General features: G+C 39.5%; 1 protein-coding gene across 3 annotated transcripts in view; it reads left to right on the top strand.

Moving 5' to 3' along the window:
* The window catches only part of CNTRL (centriolin), a 59,609-nt gene that overhangs the window by 31,340 nt on the left and 6,947 nt on the right, over positions 1 to 21,322 (top strand). For all 3 annotated transcript variants that reach the window (XM_081847413.1, XM_081847412.1, XM_081847414.1), the window contains 24 exons: positions 65 to 199; positions 583 to 725; positions 1,330 to 1,537; positions 2,570 to 2,749; positions 2,949 to 3,128; positions 3,606 to 3,722; positions 4,144 to 4,288; positions 4,981 to 5,120; positions 6,854 to 7,031; positions 7,614 to 7,900; positions 9,434 to 9,639; positions 10,369 to 10,561; positions 10,719 to 10,849; positions 11,724 to 11,864; positions 12,582 to 12,708; positions 14,231 to 14,395; positions 15,225 to 15,384; positions 16,256 to 16,371; positions 16,739 to 16,956; positions 18,112 to 18,269; positions 18,418 to 18,491; positions 18,958 to 19,146; positions 20,055 to 20,280; positions 20,666 to 20,871. In XM_081847413.1, coding sequence (XP_081703539.1) covers positions 65 to 199; positions 583 to 725; positions 1,330 to 1,537; positions 2,570 to 2,749; positions 2,949 to 3,128; positions 3,606 to 3,722; positions 4,144 to 4,288; positions 4,981 to 5,120; positions 6,854 to 7,031; positions 7,614 to 7,900; positions 9,434 to 9,639; positions 10,369 to 10,561; positions 10,719 to 10,849; positions 11,724 to 11,864; positions 12,582 to 12,708; positions 14,231 to 14,395; positions 15,225 to 15,384; positions 16,256 to 16,371; positions 16,739 to 16,956; positions 18,112 to 18,269; positions 18,418 to 18,491; positions 18,958 to 19,146; positions 20,055 to 20,280; positions 20,666 to 20,871 — 4,023 coding nt within the window. The remainder of the gene's footprint in view (positions 1 to 64; positions 200 to 582; positions 726 to 1,329; positions 1,538 to 2,569; positions 2,750 to 2,948; positions 3,129 to 3,605; positions 3,723 to 4,143; positions 4,289 to 4,980; positions 5,121 to 6,853; positions 7,032 to 7,613; positions 7,901 to 9,433; positions 9,640 to 10,368; positions 10,562 to 10,718; positions 10,850 to 11,723; positions 11,865 to 12,581; positions 12,709 to 14,230; positions 14,396 to 15,224; positions 15,385 to 16,255; positions 16,372 to 16,738; positions 16,957 to 18,111; positions 18,270 to 18,417; positions 18,492 to 18,957; positions 19,147 to 20,054; positions 20,281 to 20,665; positions 20,872 to 21,322) is intronic.

The raw sequence follows: 21,322 nt of genomic DNA, 5'->3' as shown, positions 1-21,322 counted from the left end.
TTCATTGTTTTTTTGTAGAGGAAAGAGAGAATTTTTTTTCTTTTTTCTTTTTGGGATGGGGTAGCTGGAGCACTCTGCTCTCCAGGCTGAGCTCAGCAAAGAAAGGCAAGCTTTAGAAAATGCCTTGACAAAAGCACAATTATCAGAAGAGAGAGAACAGGAAAATAATAAACTGCTTTCTCATCTTAAACAGCTACAGGTACAGTATTTTTTTCATATTTTTTGTTTTTCAGAGAGCATGTCTGGCAGTCTGATATATAACCTTCTTCAAAAGGCTCTAGCTGTTGAAAGTCAATCATGCAACCACCTTGTATATTCTTTCTTGTGTGTCTGTTAAAGATTAACAAGAGTTGTATCTTGGAAATCATCCAGAGTTAATAGGGGAAATTATCATGCTTTATTTATTGATTGTTTTCTGTAGCAACTAGTCATTTAGCTCCACAGGTCAGCTATGCTAGTGAAGAAATGCAGTGAAATAAGTGTTATGTTTAGTGTTCTTACATTCTTATACAGTCAATGCAAGAAGAAATCATTGAAAGCATATAATGGTAAAAGTGACCTCTGAAATCTCTTTTCTTACAGAAAGATAATAACCTTTTGAAGCAACAGCTTAAAGATACTCAAAATCAACTGAATCATGCAGTTCACAGCTTAATTCATCCTGAAGAATTCTTGGCTCGTGTGAGAGAACTCAAAGAAAATCTACAGACTGGGGCAGAATTCAGGTGAGCTAAATTCAGAGGTTTCATACCTTTATCAGAAGGGGAGATCTAGCTGCAAACACTTGGCTAGTTAATGCCTAGCCAGTTCCCAGCTGTGTATCTGTCAGTGTTTGAAGATAAGCATCACTCTTTCAGATGGAGAACACTCTGCAGAACATCTCTCTTTTTTTGTAGTTGTATGAAATGGCCTTCAGTCTCAAAGTAATATGTTGCTGTCAAAATGGATGGAAAGACTTGAAACTGGGAATCTCAGTCTTCACAAAACATCCAAAAAGTGACAGACCCTTCTCTCACCTATTCTTCACAACCCTTATCTCCCTCCCCCTCACTTTTTCCCCATCTTGAGTTTGCAGATGTGTGTTTGCTGTAGCTGGAAAATAACAGTCTGGGCATGGGAGTCTGAATGGGGTAAGAAGTATCTCTTGCCTACCAACTTGCTACTTCTCTTCACATTCTGCTCTGCCACTGCTTTTTAGATGTTTTGGCAAAGATGTCCAACATTTAGTTTAGCCATAAGACACAGGTCTTCAGATGAGCATTGATGGTAAGCCTAGGTAGCAATTCTCCATAACGTATTTTCCTTTTTTTGTATAACTGATTATTTCAGGTGCCATAATGCAAAGGATATTTTAGGGGAAAGCTTTGCAGATCTACAGAAAGAGTTTGGTAAGGTCCTTGCTCAATCTCAGCAAGAAAATGAGGCCATCCAGGCCAGAGAGAGACAGCTTCAGAAGGAGATGACATCCCAGCAAGCTAAGTTGGAAGAGGCACAAGAAAAATACAGGCTGGCCTGTAACAAAGCTGCAGAAGCCAAAGTAAGATAACCAACTACAGTCATACCTCGGGTTAAAGTAGCTTCAGGTTGAGCATTTTCAGGTTGTGTTCTCCGGCGACCCGGAAGTAACGGAATGGGTTACTTCCGGGTCTTGCCACTCGCGCATGCGCAGACGCTCAAAATGACATCATGCGCATGCGCAGCAGTGTCGAATCGTGACCCACACAGACGCAGGTTGTGTTCTGCTCAGGATGCAAACGGGGCTCCAGAACGGATCTTGTTCACATCCAGAGGTACCACTGTATTACCAAAAGGAGAGAGAAAGGAACTTCCAAGGAGATAGGCATTCTGGTCTGTTGCAACAAAGTGTCTTGTTGTATTTCAAAGACAGAGAGGTTTACTGTGGTATAAACTTTCATAAACTAGAGTCTACTTCATCAGGTGTCCACAAAAGTTTTCACTGTAAAATTCTTAAGGAACGAATTGCCACAATTATTTTGACAGAAACCTTGTTTAATGGTCAAATACATGTCAATCCTTCATGAATATTTGCATGATTTGTGTCTGTCTTCCTTCAATCTCTCCTCAAAATCAAACTTTTCCATAAAGCTTAATCCAGTATTTACCTTGAGTGGTAACTAAGACTGCAATTATTTGCCATAATTCCTGGGAGTGAACCCCACTGAACTCAGTGAATTTTCTTTTGAGACAACTCCTATAGGATTGTGCCTCCATCCCAATTACCTTGTTTTTCTCTTCTTTGCCTTGCTGTTGAATTTAGATTATATTTCCTTGAGGGCATTTTTTTGATATGGAATCATGAGTGATCGTGTGCATTGGTGACCCTGAATTATTATATTGGAAAACTTCAAATTGGTGATGATTTTATGTTGCCTTTTTCATGGTGTGTCTGCTATTTGCAGTTTTGGAAAAGGACCAAATGTACTTGTTTGTAAAGGAGGTAAAAAGCAGAGGCTTTTGCAAAAGATTCCACATGCTGCTAACTTTATGCCCTAGGAAAGATTACAACTATCCTCAAGCTCTCATCATCTTCCCTTTGTTTCAACTTCAGATTAAATCTGAGAAGAAGCAGAATGAAGCCAGAGTACATCAACTAGAGAATGAAATCCAGCATCTAAGTGAAAAGCTGAAGAATATGGAAGAAATCCAGGGCCTAACAGATCAACAGCTGCAAGAGGCTGATGAGGAGAAAGAAAGAATTCTTGCACAACTAGAATATCTGGAGAATAGGGTAGGGCTACTCCTATTAAAAAGCCTGTGACTAGTAAGGCATGTCCCTCTGCACAACACTTTAAGAAATACTGCACTATTTGCTTATATTTTAATGTGAATGCATCCTACCAGAGAAGAAAGCAAGATATACATATATTTGTGTGTGTATGTTGTTTGTTTTGTCACATCTGTTGAATAGCATTTTCCCGCTCTTTCAGAAAAAGGTGGAAGATGCTAAGGCACAAATGCAATTCATTGACATTGATAAAGAGCTTCAGGAGTTGAAGAGAGCGATATCTACTTCAGATAAACAAGCAGCAGCAGATCTCTGTGCAGCCAAAGATCAGCTCAGGTCACTCCGTGGAACTGTATGCAAAATTAATCAGGAACGCAGTGAGGTACATAATTGGTAAAATTGTAAAACAGAATTTAAACTACTTCTCATGCACCACATAGTGTATTTCAGTCTCTATTAGTCATTCTTATCATTAAGGTATACATTTCTGCATGGAAGCAACTTTCTTGATTTCATTTAATAATAAAATATCATGTAGTTGTTATTATTAACAGAGAAGGCTGTATTGAGAACCTAGAATAAGCATAGTGAAAGAGGTACAGAGAAGGGATGGAACCACTGCTCTGGTCAAAGTATTGATTTCTTATAATCAATACTATCTTGTTTATTATGATTGTTATTGTAATGTATTGTTTCTTTTTGATTTTCTGTTATACATCATGATTGTACAATTTTGTAAGTCACTTGGAGATTCTTTATGTGACAGGCAACTACAAAATTTATTAAATAGTAATAATAATACAAAACATCAACAATTGCATCAAATAAGCTAAATAAAACACCTTTTCCTCTTCTGTAGGAACTTCGGGAAGCAGAGAAGTTCTGTATGCTTGCTACTCAAGCTTCTAAAGATCTTGCCAGAGCAGAATCAGAAATAGAATTGTTGCAGAAACTTCTGAAAGAAAAGGAGGAATGGGTAAGTTATCAGTCCCCTTACTGTACACATTGATAAGAAACACGAAATAAGGCAAGAGTGAAAAATTCCTACATGAATATGAAAACTATGAGGCTTAGGGATGTGTCTCCCATTGAGTTCTAAAAATTCAAGTCCTGGTCAGATATATTGATTTCAAGGGACAGAAAATCTCAGTGATATACAAATGTTCAAATTGACTGAGCCAGTAATGATTTAATCTGCCTGGAGAGAGAGAAGTCAGGACATGGCATGTGAGGCCAAGACTTGCTCATTTTAAACCCTTTTTCAGAAAATAGGATCAAAATGGCCTGTAGAATCTTCGTCTACATTTTTTTTTTACATTGTGCACTCTGATGTTGCTTTACTCCGATGTACACAAAGGCAAAACATGAGAAAATTTGACTAAGATGCTTTTTAATAGTTTCAGAGTGAAGTGGGGAAAGCTGATGCCGAGACTGCAGCTTCTGCTTTTCAGAAAGAGGAGATTGGTAAATTAAAGCTGCTATTGAAATGCCAAAAAACAGAAATTGACCGACTGCACCGTGTACTAGATCAAGTTCAGACAGGTAATGCTTTCCTTCCATTTTTTCCTGGAGCATGTTTTCAAACTAATTCAGATGTCTTCCCATCATTCTCTGTCCAGACATGTGTTGTTCCACCCATTGTCCAGGACCACCAAGGTCATGTAGTCCTACTTTGTAGACCTGCGCAGGCAGACGAGGTTCCACCCTAGATTTTTTTTACTGCCTCTCTAGGTCAGAGCAGCTTTCTCATAATTTGTCTTCCAGTGGGGGGTGGGGGTGGGTAAGTGTTGTCTCTCAGAGAAACAATTGGGGTCTACCCAACTAAGTTAAACTCAGAACAGATGCATTGAAATTGATGGATCTAAGTCATGCCCATTATTTTCAATGGATCTACTCTGCATAAGACCGGCATTGGATACAGCCCTTGTTTTTTCTTCCTCCTTAAGTTTATTTTCCCTGTTATTTTTTTTGCCCAAGCATGGGGCTGCTAGAGATCGCGCATGTCAGCAAAAAGAAAATAGGGTATGAAAGGAAGTCTGCTGAGATGCAGGTTTAAAAGCACTGCTTTGAGTGTCAACCTCCTTACTACTACATCAGCTATTGAGATTCCATCCAGCAAAGGAAGTATTGGTATAAATGGAATGCTGAGCCTGATTTTTTGGGGGGAGGGGGGTTCTTTAATTAACTGTAGTCCTCACAAATATAATGGACTAAAAATCTAAATTCTTTTGCAGGCAATAGGGAAGAAATTGACAGCATATTGGATGAAATTGCTGCACTCAGGCATGCTATATCTCACCAGAATGACGCTATCACCAGCATAATGAATCCACTGCAACGGAGAGGCCATCTGTATTATGTGCCATCATCGCAAGTATGAAAACTAGAGTAGCAAATGATGGAAAGGAATCAGATATGGAGATCTTTCGCCACCTGCTTTAGAAGCACTTAAATTAATTTAGAAAAATCATATTCAGAGATAACTTGTAATTTTCCATTAATATAGTTGGGAAAGGTCATTTTATTCAAAGTCCTTTGCCTCAAGGAGAGCCCCTTAAAAACAGGAATTCTCCAAAGTTATCCATTGAAATATTTTGAGCCTTCTGAATCTGAGGCCTGAACTACACATTTATTTAACAAAATTTATATACTGCCCAGTTGTAAAAAGAAAAGTTTACACTTTTCTTCAATATGACACTACAGAGGCCAGTTTGTACAGGAGGATCAGGTGGCCAGCGACTCTCCAAATTCTTGCTTTTTCCCTTTCTCAGCCAATTCCCTCACCCCCTTGGATAGCAGACATGTGGAAACATGCCACAACCTGGAGAAAGAAGAAATTCTGCAGCTTCTGATAGCTATTTGTGATGAAAATATATATGCCTTGCACAAATAGCTGAATATAAATCTTTACTTGTCAGGCTGGCAACATTTGAACAACAAGTATTATTTACAAAATCCTCCAGACAGTGTCTGCATGAAGTCCCCACACCTGTCACCTTCACAGTGAAGACAGAACTACGTAGGATAACCAACCAACTTCCAACTGCCAGCTGCCATCTCCTTTCTCCAATACCATCTATTCTTTGTGAAATACATTTCCAATGAAATTACATTACAAATACTAACAGTTTGTTGAATAGCTTCAAGTTGAGGATTTTGCATAGCAAAATGGCTGCATTTATATGTTTGTCTCCTCTGCAAATGGTAGCAGCTCATTTCCAAATTGATGTTTGTTTAATTACAATACACATGGATAATCCCCTGTGAAGCAGCAATGCTTAGACATGGACTGCCTTCATTTTATTAATAGAATTCTTCAGTTTTTGTGCAGTGCATTTCCAAACATGTTGCTCAAGTCAGTAACTTTTTGCTTTGTGTGTGTTACACCTGCTTGGAGTTTAACCCAAGCCACCACTCAAAATGAAATTTACTTAGTCAAATCTCAGTCACGTTAGTTGCCACTTTTAATAGGCTTATATATTTATATAATCACTGCTGTTGTTTATTTATACATGGATAGTTGTTGCATGCTTTTCTGTTTGTGTCCATGTATATTGATCAAGAAGCATATACTTTCAGGCAGCATAGTGTTGTCCTAGTGTTGGCTATTCATTGTAAATACCGCTTACTAGAACAAAAAAACTTTCTGTGATTTGCAAGACAGTATAAAATACTTAAAATACCAATCAAAAATGGAAACAAGAGACATTAAAAAATGAAAATATAAAATAAAATCAGTATTTTTAAAGGACTTACATCTACTAAAATCATGTGTCAAAAATGCATGCCTGGGTATGTTTGCTGGAACAGAAATGTTTTTAGCAGATAGTTAGACATGTTTAGCTTGGTGGAAGAGCTAACTTTGGCATTAACCAAACTATTAACTAGCTTATCTAAGTTGCACATAGGATAGTATTTCCTTCCTTCCGCCTTTAGATTTTTTGCACCTTTGATGAATGGCCCTTGTTCACCTGTCTTTGCCTTGAACTCTTCCAGTTCCTTATCAAAGAGCACACAGATGGCAGCAGGGACTTTCTCCATGTAATATTTGCCTCAACACAAATTGTTCATTATTCTTACTTTCACTTTCTTAATTTTTTTTTAAAGACATCCACTCCTGCATCTCAGAGTACCAAGGATTCTGGTGTTGGCCTGCAGTGTCCTATGTTGACCCCAATAAAAAAAGGGCAGAGCAAGAAGGAATGTTCCATGTGTCCTGCTGCCAGAGGGTGCTTGGTGCATGCAGCAGGCAGGAGTGACCTGCAAGACTCTCCTTCCAATGGAGGTAAGTCAGTTGGCTTGTCTTCCCGTGTCTGGCAGTTGTTCTTGTGCTTTCGTTCATGGCTGTCTAGCAAGAAACTGTTCTCTGTTGGTGTAGGAAAGTCACCAGGTTGGCCTTTTCTCCTCTTGCTAGCTGAAGAGGCATGGAGGAAAGCTAAGATAGTTGTCTTCTTAGAACCCCTTTCTGCCTTCCTACTTAGAAGCCTGGCATGGGCAGACCACCCTATTTTTGTAGCCATTCTTAACCAATATCCTGACTGCATAGGAGCAGCTCCATATATATTGCTCTTATGTATTGCTATTCTAGAGATTATTTGTTATTATATTTTATTTTTTGATAAGTATGGCCTATTTAATAGCACCCCCCCCCCAATTTTTCATCATGGCACATAAAAGCATTTCATAAAATTGCAATAAAATTAGACAGATAAACAACAAAAAATAACATCAAATATATAATCAACTTATTAATTTTATGTATCTTATCATTTTTATCGTGTTTCTGTCCCCATCTTATATTGAGGGCTTTTAAGCTATGCCTTTAATCTCTTAACGTGGATTATTTTTGTTGAAACCCAAAATTCAGGGATCCAAGAAAATGGAGAAGTGAAGATTCACAGTGCCTCATCTTTTGTGCCACCCCCTGGCTCCATCATTTACACTCTGCTTCCAGATGGTGCTCCAGCCCCTCCAGCAACAGTGGTGTGTGGCCCACCTTCTCCTGTCTCTGCCAACGGAGGACCACTTGCTGCTACTACAGTTATATATGGTTCATGTCCTGCTGGAGCTCAGCTTGTATATAGCCCTCTTCCTGCTAACTGTTCAATGTCTTTTGGAACACATCACTGCAACATACCTGAGCATCATAACTTGGTAAGATTCTTGGCTCATTTGAAATTAGAGTAAGTATTTTGCCTTCCCATTTTCGGCAATGGGAGGGAATTAACTGTGTCACCCCCAGAGCTGGTTTCTGAGATGTGATTGAGAAATGAAGATGTTTAGGACGTGTTCTTCAATATTTTCCACCTCTCTGCTGGTAAAATGAATACACCAGTGGAGTTTCTGTAGGTGGGGGCCAAGGGGACTTCAGTGTCATCCTGTTGAGATACCTACATTTTCACTGGCAGAGCAGCACTTACACTAGCGACTAGAAGTTCCTTGGGCCCCTTAGTCAGCAAACTGGTGAGGCTAAGATTTTTCCCTTAGCCAGGAGTTTATATTTTTTTAAGACCAACTGATTTCAGCTTTATAAAGAAGACTCTTTTTCTTACTGAGTCTTTCAAACAAGGAACAGCAGAGATTTCCAAACTTCATGTTGGTGACACACTTTTTAGACAAAGAATCTTTCGCAACACAGTAATTCAGTTCTACTAGCGAACCGGAGATTCCAGCCCCAGGTGGAGCAGTCACACAACACACCTACACACTGCAGCCGACACACTAACGTGTCATGACACACAGTTTGAAAAGCTCTGATGTGTAGTAATGAACTTTGCACATATTGGGAGAGAAGTACCAGCTGATAACACATGTTGCCAGCAGTGCATCATTTTGTGTAGAAGTAAATTGTGAGTATATTCTTAGAAATAAGTATTTACCAATACTGTAGGTAATTCCAGGGAACTGAATCAATATAAAACTGGGGGTTTATTCTTTCTCTTTGGAAGTCTTTATATATCCGTTTTGTTTTATATATCTGCAATTGCCGTATTTTATGTAAAATACACTAAACCTCAAGAACGGGTACAAATGGTTACCTGCAGCACAGTTTTCCAGGCATTATTATTTCTATTTCACTTTCATGTAGTGAACACTATAATAACTGATGCTGAGATTCATATCTAAATATACAGTGCACAGAGCCATGGCCAACTGTGACTTCCCAGGTTGTCTCTGCCATGTGCTTCCACATCTTTTCAGACATGTATCTTCATTTCAGATCTTTCTCTGGTCTGATTCACACATAATGCTTAATAATAATTAATAAAACTTAGATGAAGCTGAGGCATCTGGCAGATGTTCACTTAAATTTTGGTTTAACACATCACAGAATAGTTAAAAGCACCAGCAAAAGCCTCTAGAGCAGTCTGATTTTTTGCAACTCACAGCTTTATAGCTTTTCATCAGGGACAGTCCTTTATAAACCTTGGTTAATAAGCAATCTTTAACCTTTGTTAATAAAACCATAGTTAAGCTGCTGGGCTGGGTTCACACATAACACTAAGCTGCAGTTTAATATACCATAGTTTAATAAACCATGGTTTAGCATTCTGTGTCAATCAGACCACTGCTCAATGCACATCATGCAGTGAACATGCTGGAAGCATCATGTCAGCAAGTGAAGCTCCCTTATATAATCAGCAAGAGTAACCATTTAATTGCACTGTTTATATTCATCTGTTGCAGGAGAACGAAATCTCAAGGCTAAAAGACAGCATAGAAAACTTAAAGTCTCAACCCAAAAGCAGTTGTCCTAGATCCTCTCATCATGAACATGATCAAGAGATGGATGAATTGCATCAGGGCATTCAAGATCTGTTGAATGAAAGAGAAGAGTTGGAGTACCAAGTAGCAGAGCTGCGTAGAATAGCCCAGAAACGGAATAAGCGAAAGTGAGGATGCTGTGTTAAATCTTGAACAAGTCTCCTAAGTATTTTTCCCTCTTTGCTCTCCACTCAACAGTGCCACAGAAGCCTGTTGTGTATGTGCTTTCAGCAGGAAGAATCTAAAAACTCCCTGTAGGAAGTTGCTTTCTTCCAAATCAAATTGTCCAGTATTGCTTACTTTGACTGGCAGTGACTTTCTGGGGTCTCAGGAAGAAGAAATCTCCCATCACATGCATAGTGTTCTTTTCTTCTTGCAACTCAGCCCAACTCCTCCACTTCAGTCTACAGTATATTGGGGGTGAAAGTTGAATTACCACCTGCTTACCATGACACAGTCCTATTTTGGTTCAAACAAGTCATTCCCCCCCCCCCCCCGCCCAGTTGAACTTGCCTGCCCATCTTTTATTTTACTTTCCCCACAGATTTCTTCCAATGTGAGATCCTTTACCCATAGGGTAGTTGCTCCCCCCCTTTTTTTTTAGAGCTGTGGAGAAAGTAATAGTATAGGGTTGCAGTATTGTGGAAAACAGTGCTTGAGTTCCCAAGGGTCAGCCACTTTTTGTTATTGCTTTTAGAAAGCTATATAGGGAGATCAGCTAAAATTGAGGGAAAGACAGGGAGTGGGAATTGTGGGTTTTTGTTTGGGTCGCCTTCCTTAAGAGAATCTAGAATTTTAAAAAGCTATTGATGGCTATTCACTTTCTGCATTAACTTCTTAACCCTCTTGTGTTTTAGAGACTTCGTTGATGGGCACCTGAGTGGCCTGATTTCAGAACTGGAGTTAGAGAAATCTCTCCAGCACCATGAAAACATTGTGGATGAAATAGAATGCATAGGAAAGACTCTCCTAAAACGACAGGCAGAACTCAGGGAGGCCGACAGACTTCTTGCTGAAGCTGAAACTGAACTTGAAAATACTCGGGGGAAAGTAAGGATTTTTATTACTTTGTTTCAGGAAGATGCAGAGAAACTTTGAATTACAAAGGAGATCTTAGAACTCCCCACATCTCTACACTTTGGCTACAAGTAGAATAGTAGTATATGAAATAGGAGGTATTTTTTTCTAATGCTTTTTCTTTCTCTAGACCAAAGAGACTATTCAGAATTACAACAGTGCTAAGCAGCATTTGTCTCGGATGGAGAAAGAAGCTGAAGAGCTTGAACGACGGGCTCAGGTGATGGCTCTGAAGCTTGTAAATGCAGATCAGCAACTAAGGTAAACCAGAAATGTTAACATCACATTATTTGGTCCTATAGCAAGGGTGGTCATGCTGTGGTTTAGGGGGCACTTGTGGCTTCTGGGCAGATGCACCACACATGACTGAAGAAAGATAGAAGCTACACACTTGTTTATGGTTTCACTGGATCCCCTCATTCACCACAGTGACTATGTAACAGCTACTCTGTGAAAGGGACTAGAGTGACAGGCAGACAAAGATACCCTGGTTTCTGGATCAGCTGGGAGCCTGTTACAAATGACACAATTGTTTTAATTTTTTTATAATGCAGCTGCTTTGGTAAGAGTCATCAATATTTCATTAATAGTGTTGGTTTGTTTTCATGGTGTTCTTAGTCATTTTATTATATGCCTCATCTGGAGCTTATTTGAGCCAGCATCCTATATACTAATAGCAAACTCAGCCTCAAAGTGTGGATCCTTATGTAGGACAAATAGAACAATTGTCTCATAACAGGGATATATTAGCAGGCTAAAGCTGGGATGGGGGGTGGGGAAATACACCCCTCCAACAGCCTGGTAAAAGTTGAGCATGTTCAATAAAGTTAATGGAAGTTGATGAGAAAGTTCCAGTTCTGCATGCATACATGTCTCACCACATCATCTGTCTTCCAGACACAAGCTGGGGCCAAAGCAGCTAGGTAGGGGTGTACTCACTTTAAAGTGATCAGTGTATTGTGGGTGTTGGCTGCATGAAGATTATGAAGTTTTGTTCTTTTGTCTTAGATTCTAGAACTTGGAACTTTGATGGCCCATGATTTAAAAATAAAAACCCTATAAGAATTTGGACCTATCATTGCAATGCTATTCAAAAGCAATCAGCACTAAAAAGAGTTTTTTTAATGCATTTCAGATTGCTTCAGGCAGATGCAAAGGACCTAGAAGACCACAAGATAGAACAAGAAGGGATTCTGAAGGAAATCAACAAAGTTATATCTGCAAAAGATTCTGAATTTCAATCCTTGAGCCAGAAGATTGAAATATTGACTGAAAGGCAAGTTAAATTGGTTTGGTTTCAAACTCAAGTATGTGAAAGATCAATTTTTCTGGTTAATTAAGGCAGTCCATAAGAGTTTTTGTTTTTAATTCACTTCAAAAAAATTCCTCTTGCTACTTTATACTGCAACAAATGCTCATAATGATACTCCAAAAAGAGCCACACATAAACAAACAAATACATTTGTCACTACCTCTGAAATATGCCTACACTTGGAACAGTCTCCACCTCTCTACAATTCCTCACTGTTCAAACTTGGTGTTGTGAAAGACTAGATTCTAGTCCTAGAAAGGGGGTGGCAGAAAGAGAAATAAAAGGGATGACCCTGCCCATTGGTGACATATGCCACCCCAACAGTAAATGAGGCCTTCAGTAGAATACAGGGTTCCCCATTCCTGAACTAGAGCTTTGTTCTTCATTTGAGCCTCACACCAGGCCCACCTATTTAGATATTCCTATCCTCTCTCCTCTGTAAATTTGTCAGCTGCTCTCAGTGGCTACCAGTACACCAGGCCCTAGAAATTCTCTTCTGACAGCAGTGTGCTTCAATGGGCATGTGGCATCAGCAAGAGAGGCTGATTGGATGCTGAGATGAACTGAACCAGTGACAGTTCCATGTGGCTGACTAGCTCAGCAATTCAGATGATCAGCACCGGACCACAGCGTATTTTCATTTCCTCAAAAAAACATTTTTTTGCTTCTAAACATTTCTAGCCTTCAGAAGCTGCAAGCAGATATACAAGTTGCAGAAGGTAATGAAGATCACCACCTCCAAATTCTTAAAGAAGCAGAGAATATTCTTCGGAGCAAAAAGAGTGATCTAGTCAGGCTGAAGGATCAGGTGAGTAGAATTGGTAGTACAGCAAATCCTTCCTAACCTACACTTTGAAATGCAAGTGGTCCAAGATGCCAGGCCCAAGAGTAGCTTTCATGAGAAGGACAGAAGTCATTTTTACTGACCAAAGAGAATGAAATATATCAATCTTATTAGCTCACTTATTGCTTTTTTAAAATAAAGCACCTACAGTTACTAAGTACTGTAGAAACCTTTAAATCATCACAGGCTTTGCTATCAGATTTTCAGCCTAAAGGCAAACACAAGATACGTTGGCGAGGAAAGTGAATGAAGGTCATTTGAAAGCAGCCATAGTGAACAAATGTGTCTTATGGAGGTGCTCAAATGCAAGCATGAAGAGAGCTAGATGTGAGATGGAATAGGAAAAGGGAATAGGAAGGCATAACTAGAAAATTGGTACTTGCAGAGTGAAAGAGGATCACATAGGAAAAGAAGATTGTTGTACAATGAGGCATTTGAAAACTCATATTTTAGTCTAGGGTGATCTCACAGTAAATCAGTAGAAAAGAAAAAGAGATACATCAACTAAATATAAATATATTTATGTTATAAAATGTACATGAGAGGGCCTGTTTGTTTGTTGCTTGCCAACAGCAGACTTCACACTCATAGGGCCCCTGCACCTGTTTCCCCTGCTGGAGCTCAGCATTTCTTAATTTTTTTTTAATCTGTGACCTCTTTTTAGCTAACATAAAACAGCCCCCTCCCTTCAAACCTGGCTCCTCAAAAATAAAGGGGTCAAAATGTTGTGACTATTAATTAGAAAGAAAATCCATGGCTTAATAATGGGAAAAAATGTTTTTAAAAAGTGCACTGTGCATGATAAACTGCTGTGCACAGTAGATCATCCTGTGCAGTGCTTGCAAGATCATGCCAAATGTGCAACTGTGATGGCATGCAGATCATGTAATAAGCTGCATACAGTCTTCTCACCTTCTGAACCTAACACTTAATACTTTTGTATTTTAATGTGCTTTGTTGTTTTTTACTAATAGTGTGTGTGTGTGTGTGAGAGAGAGAGAGAGAGAAAATCCCACCCTGAGATGTTCATATGCCCCCTTGGGGGTATATCCCCCTGCTGAGAAACACTGCTTATAGGTGGTAGTGATTGTGGTGATGATGATAAGTATTTACGTAGTACTTTAGGGTGTTCCCAAAATATAAAAATAATGTACAGTATTCTCAGTAATCCTTATAACAATCCTATAGACTTACTGTTTTATCTCTTTATTTAAGTTAGGAAGGGAGCAGGGAGGGGGGTTAGGGATTTACAGACAGAATAATGGACTGCCTGAGACTACCTTGTGAGTCCACAACCAGGAGTGAACTTCAAAACAAAATCCCCTTAGCCCAATAGCTCAGCCATCACACTCAATCAGCTCTTGAGAGTAGCAAGTGTCCTCTGCTCAAAGAATCTCAGAGGTCACATAGGGAGTGCATAGTCCCAAAGTGTGACCGATAAAGACCCACATTGTGTTTTTCCCTCCCCCTCTCCTCATTTTTGTAGACTGCAGCTCAACAGCAGGAGCTGCTAATTTTGGACAGACTGCTTGGTCAAAAAAATAAAGAGCTCCTTCTCCTCCAAGAGAGCATTGCCCAGAAAAATGCTGCCCTAACAGAAGCTCTTGGGCATGGCGAAGCTGAAGTGGCTGAAAAACGGCGACAAATAAAGGTTTTCTAGTCTCTTGTTTATTTTGAAGCCAATTTGGATTTTTCTTGGATACTGTTCCCTTTTGAAGGTTTATATTGAAACTATTCCATTGTCTTAAGTCACAAAAATAGTGAATGAATGTCCAGCTGATAGTTACAACAATTTGAATTTAGTAAGTAGGATTATTAGGGGTTGTATCCAATGCTAGTTTTACTCAAGAGTAGACCCATTGAAAGTACTGTGCATAAATTACCGGTAGTCATTTTTTATTTTCAGTGGGTTTACTCTTGAGTAGAATTAGCATTGGCTATCATGCTAAGGTTGCAGTCCTGTTCACACTGACCTGGAAGTAAGTTCCATTGAACCTAATGGGTCTTGCATAGTACTCCACTAGGGGTGGAGGAGAAATTCAATTCTGATCTCACTTATAGGCGAATCTACCTAATTCACTCTTCTTAAAATGTTATGCAAACTGTAACACAGCCATTATTTGAAAATCACACTTCTCTGAATTTTGCAATACAGTTCCCTGGCCTAATAGTTTATAAAACAATGCATATACTAGGGCAAAGTGTACATAAAATCATTACTGTCAGGGAAATAGCATTGCAAAATGTGTATATCCAGGAAAATTACATACAAACATGTATATTAAGAGAAAGTCATTAGAATGCTAATGAATTTACATGAGGACTTTTTTTAAAATTGGAAACTGGTGTGGAATGTGGAGAATAGAACTTAAGATTGGAAAACTGAGAGAAACCAAAATTGACACATTCACCCATCCCTAAACGGTACTGTCTGTAGAAGCATACTTTTTAAGCATGGCAATTTTTGTTCTTTTGCTTAGGAAGTAAAGTCTTTTCTAGAGGATCTGAGTGTTCAGAAAGGAGAACTCAATGCCCAACTAAGTGAGAAAAGATCCCAACTTTCTCTAGTAACTCAGGATATCCAAAAAGAGGAGGAGAAATTGCAAGACGTCCTGGGGCAAATAATGAAGCATAAGACAGGTTTGGCTTAAAATGATTGCTATTTTCTTCACAATATACCCATATTTGCAAAAACAACCAGGTGACAAAATCGTGGGTTGCTGTTCCAATGATTAAGCTAATTGCTTGGAACAACTAAGAAGATAGACCAAAATCAGTTGGCTTAAACATAGGTTTCTTGCTTCTTAGGTTATTTGATTGGGGGTAGTTTAAAACCTTGAAATAAAGATGAATGTTGTTTCAAAGCTATTCCCAAGACTAGTTTTGCATGAGAATGCATGGGACAGCACTAACACCGTGTGAGGAATGTTGAGCTGACAGTTCTGCATGGTTAACAGGGCTACTTGAAGTCTCTTCTATAGCAGCCTCTGGCTAGTTGCACATATCTTAGTTTTTGACAGGGGACGTGGGACAAATCCCACACGTGCTGGAAGGCTACAACTTTTGCAAGATCTCTGTTCCTCTATATAAATATTGCAAATGAGGATCAAATCTGAACAGAATGTGATTTTATAGGTTGTGTAAATTCACAATGAAAAAATTATGTATAAAGCTCCCCTCCACCAATTCAGGGCTTAAGCCTGTCTGGCCCAGTATGGTAAGGAGCTTAAGCCTCCAGAAGTTGTTGGGCTCCAGCTCCCTTCTCCCATCAACTACAGCCAGCATGGTGAAGTCAGGGGTGATTGGAGTTGGATATCAGCAACTTCTGGAGGGTTGTAGGTTCCCAGCCCCAGTTCCAATAGGGGAGGTCTTCCCCAGCATTATTATCTGAGGTTTTTTTATTGTTGATGTTTAAACTGGAGATAGTAGAAACTGATCCTGGGGGGCTGTGTATGATTCAGTTGGCTTATTTGGAACTTACCTAGCTTTGTTTCTGCTGTCAAATTATTAGAACTCAGGCATGTTCTTGAAATGTTGTGCCTCAAAAATGATGAACTAGAAGGCCTAAAACTCCAGCAAAGCCAAAAAGTTAATGAATTGGAAAAAATGCAAGTTGCAGTCCTGGAGGTAAGTGAGAGTTCATTTTGCCATGATTCATACGAGAGAGAAAACATTTTACAGAGCAGCTTGCAGGCATCTTTTATCTCAGCAAGATCTATGTTCACACATTACCTTTATAAGTTCTATCCCATAGGTAAGCTATATGGAAATGACATAGGAAGTGTGGTTTCTCAAACTTACTCAAAGTATCAGTAGGGCAGTCAGAGTGCAGATTTATGAAAACTTTCATAAGTATGTATCCTAAAACAAAGGAGCTGGAATAATAGTGTACATAAAGCTATGTCCTACTAGGCACAAGGCAAGCATGGCAAATAGGAGCACTATGAAGTAAAATCCAATCTGCTCCACTGTTTCATTTGTGTTTAATTTCTAGAAGAAACTTGAGTTGGAGACTCTCCAGCAAGCATCTCAGCAGCAGTGCAGGAAAGTGGAACGTCAAAGGCAACTTCTTGAGAGGGCTCAACAAGACACTGAGAGGCTTAGTTCCCAGCTCCATTCTCTGCAAAACAGTATCAAGGCATTGAGCACTGAGAAGCAAAAGCTGGAAGAAAACTGTGAGAGTCTAGAGGAGAAATTGTCGCAAACCAAAAGGTGAAGGGGAAATGTTGCTTAGAAAAAACATATTGTGGTATTATGAAGGAGATTCTCTTTTTGGATAATTCCGTTATTTTGTGGCATGATTTTTGTTCTCTGGATTGGGTAAAGGAGGCGTCCACTAATGGGTTAAGTCTTTTTCCATCCAGCAATTTTGTAGACTATCCACTGCCTTCTGGTCACTCCCCAGTTTCCATTTGTGGCCTAGCCTGTAGGCAGAAATCTGATGGGGGGAAATGAAAACTTTTCACTTGAGGAAAATAAGTATAAAGAAAATAGAGGGGAGCATGACACTTGGAAAGAATCTGGCATGAACATGCAAGCATCAGGTTAGGCTTGAAAAGCTTGGATGGGAACTGTGTGGGAATAAGTGAGAGGTAGACCGGTGCTTCTTTCACTCCAGAGAATGTACTTCTTTTCTCTGATAAGCTGGAATATGTGCATAGGAAGGCAATATGATCTAGGGTCTAGAAGCCAACCTTATGAGGAACGGTGGAAGGAGCTGGGTATGGTTAGCCTGGAAAAGAGACTGAGACCAGATATGATATCCATTTTCAAATATCTCAAGGGCTGCCAAATGGAAGATGGAACAAGCTTGTTTTCTCCTACTCTAGAGGGTAGGACTCAAACCAATGGCTTAAAGTTACAAGGAAGGAGATTCCAACTAAACACCAGAAAAAACTTTCTAACAGTAAGAGCTGTTTGACAATGGAACAGTCTTCCTCGGGAGGCTGTGGTCTCTCCTTTCTTGGAGGTTTTTAAGCAGAGGTTGGATGGCCACCTGTCATGGATGCTTTAGCTGTGATTCCTGCATTGCAGGAGGTTGGACTAGATGACCCTTGGGGTCCCTTCCAACTCTATGATTCTGTGTTTCATGGGGCCACTAGTGTTTATTTAAATAAAAGCATGCAGTAGCCAATCACCAGATTGCTATATACCAGGGACAGGGAACCTGTGTACTGGAAACTAGCAGTATAAACTTTACTAATATGCTCTAAAATAGCTGTTATGGCTCAAAAGTCCTGGTCAACTTGAGATCTTTTTGGTGATGACCGCTCTGTATTCCCATTTTAATGTTTGCAAGGAAATTTAAACTTGTCAAAAATATCAACATGAACCCAGAATAAAAGTTTATCTTATCCCATTTTACAGATCCTTGGCTTCTGCTGAAGATAACAATAAAGCCACTCTCACCAACATAGAGAAAATGGACTTAGAGGTCAAAAAACTGCAGCTTGATATTAACCAACTACAAAAGCACAAAATGCTTTTGAATGGCAACATTACTGACTTACAGAAGCATATTCATGGTAAATAATAGCTTTCCGGATTCCAACAAAATAGTCATCTTTTTTAAATATATGCCTAATGTATGGAATTTATTTCCATAGCCAGTATTTGCACCTTCCTAGATTATTGTATTTTCTTTCAACGAGCTGTAAAATGTATTTTCTGTAGAAAAAAAGGAGGAACTGAATATTTTGAAGACTGAACTGAATGATTCCAGGCATCATCTTCAACTATTGGAACAGGTTGGTTTGTAGCATTGGAATATAACGACAAGAAGCCTACAACTGTATTGAAAGAGGAAGCCTTTATCAAAAAACAACCCAATCCCCTCCGTGCTTAACTTGGGTTTATCTCCCATTATGTTGGAAGCTGCCCAAAAATGGCTTGGGCAACCCAGTCATATTGGTGGGGCAAAAGTAATAAATAATAGGTGGTGGTGGTGTTCAGCTCAAAGGGATTCATCTTCCGAATAAACATACATGGGCTGAGAGAAGGCATCTACAAATATGCCATTTTGAGAGTTGTGACTGCAGTTTTTCACCTATGGTGTGAGCCTAGCTCATGCATGACATCATTGCTTGGCAGCAGTGGTGCATTTTGTAGGTACCTGAAGTCTCACGGCTGAAACATGTTGGAGTGCAACATTTATTTGCATGTGTTTCCTTTTTTGTGTTTTGTTTTCTGGATTTTCTTGCTGTGAAATGACAGGATGTGAAAAATGCCACAAAGCAAAAAGAGGAGCTACTTCAAGAACAAGCAGCTCTGAAAGACACCATAACAGAATCTTCAAGAAAGTGCAGGGAATGCCAGGAAATACAGAAGAGGAAGGAGAACGAGCTGCAGAAGCTTTGCAGGGAAATAGAAGAGCACGAACTACAACTGAGCAAACAGGAGATGGTATGTGTTGCTCTCTCATGAATGATCTGCTCAGCTTGTTTTCTTCATTTTAAAAGAATCCAAACTGACTAGTTCTAGAATATAAGGATAACTCATCTTTAAGACACCAGCTCTAAGTAAATCCATTTATAGAGTGGGAGCTCAATTAGAGAACGTATATTCTGATCTCAAGGAGCATAAACTGCTGCCTTGTGCTTAATCTGCACTATAATCCATATTCTGAGTGGCAGCAGCTCTATGAGATCTAAGTAGGAATCTTTCCCAGTCCTTTTGATTAGAGGGGCCAGAAATCAACCTGTCACCTTTTGCATATAAAGCATGTGTTCTTTCACTGAGCTGTGACCTTTCCCCAGTTACTTCCTAAATTTAAATACCGTAATCAAAGTGATTATCTGAGGATGATGGATGACATCCCCATATTCCATACTGGAAGGAGCAGCCCCTGGTCCTCTTGTTGTCTCTTGAGTGCTTGCCTTTTCTTGGCCTTGTGCGTTTCCTATTGTACATTTTGTGAGCTGCTGATTTTTTACCCACCATCTCTCAGCCCAAAAGAACTGTTTTGACCTTCCTCCCAGCAGAAGTCCACCCACATCCTCCACCTGGTTGTGATGCTCTGTGATGATGGCAAGAAAGAGCAATGTCTTCATCAAGTAGAATCTTTATGGAGTGGTTGGGCAGGGGACATCCTTCCCTGGCCCCAATTAACCCTGAGATACTGTATTAGAATTTAAAATACCTTGCATAAAATGTATCAAGCTCCACTTTGAAAAAGGAAAATTTTCAGCTCAGAGCTTTTATATGACTAAAGAGACAGAAAGAAGAGCAGCTGCCTGTGAAGGTCAATCCCCACCCCTGCACCCCACCCCTTGCAATTGAAGGTTCACTCTTGACGTGTTGTCCTTGGCCAGGTCCTTCATCACCTCAGGGAGGACATACAACATGAAGAAAAGAAGCTAGAGAAATGCACAACTGAACTGAAGGATCAGAAACAGCTGTTAGAACAAGGACTAGCAGAGCAGCAATACCAGCTGGAACAAGCAATTGCTAAAGTTCAAAGAAAAGAAGAACAGATCCAGAAGCTTCAAGAGGAGGAGTCATGGTGCAGAGCTCTTGAAGAAACAGTCAGCAAAACCCGTACGTTGAGATAAAGGCTGCAACAGCCACTGGTGTATTTTTATAAATTTACTTTTTTTAATAAAATAAAAAAGTATATGAAGAAGTCCTAATATAAACTCTGTAGTATTATGGCCTCATTGTGGATGTGGAACTCTCAGATTGAGATACACACTGAACTGTACAATCCCTGGATAGTCATAGTCTCAAAAGAACCTTGTGAGATAGGTTTAAATGCTTCTCTAACCTCTTTAGCGAAAGGGAAGGATGTACATGTAATAAATTAAAATTGCATACAGTATGTAATATTTTAAAATTGCAAAAGTACTTCTTCACTATATAGAGAACTGAAATTTGGTACATGCTTTTCTGGTGACATAGGCTGAATGAATCTTCTTGATTCCAGGACATCAGCTCTCTGAAAAAGAACTGAAGTTGCAAGAAAAAAATGGTGAGGTTTTATCCCTCCAAAGGGAGCTAGAACTTTCAAAAGCCAAGGAGACAGTGCTCCATGATCAGATTCAAACTGAGAGGGAAAAGGCTGAAAAGCAAATAGAAGGACTGAAGGAAGCCATCAAGATGCAGAAGGCCCAACTCGAGAGAGCACTTCATGTACGTGGTTTTGTTTTTGTTGTAATAAAAAATGTGATCGTTGGTTGAACCTGATTCCCACTGAAATCAATGGGACTTGGCTGCTTCATTTCAATGGAATATAAATTCAACCAGTTTAGGCTGCAATCTAAATCTCCTTTACACCAGATTGAGGGAAGGGGGTGTATTGGAAGGAGGTACCCCAGCGAGGGACTGAACAAGCCTAGGATTCACTAGATCCCAAGCTGGCCCCACTGTTGCTATGTTGTAGGCCTCCTCTTTATAAAAAACTTGTGATGTAGGTCAGTATTATTATTATTATTATTATTATTATTATTATTATTATTATTATTATTATTTTATTTCTACCCCACCCTTCTGGTTGGGTTTCCCCAGCCACTCATTACTGTTGGGGAGGGGAGAGTTCACCCAAAGCCATCTTCTCACTCCTTGGCAAGGTTAAAGCTAAGCT

Source organism: Podarcis erhardii (assembly GCF_964252035.2).
Source record: "Podarcis erhardii genome assembly, chromosome: Z".
Classification (NCBI taxonomy): Eukaryota; Metazoa; Chordata; class Lepidosauria; order Squamata; family Lacertidae; genus Podarcis; species Podarcis erhardii.
This window is presented reverse-complemented; position numbering and strand designations above follow the sequence as displayed.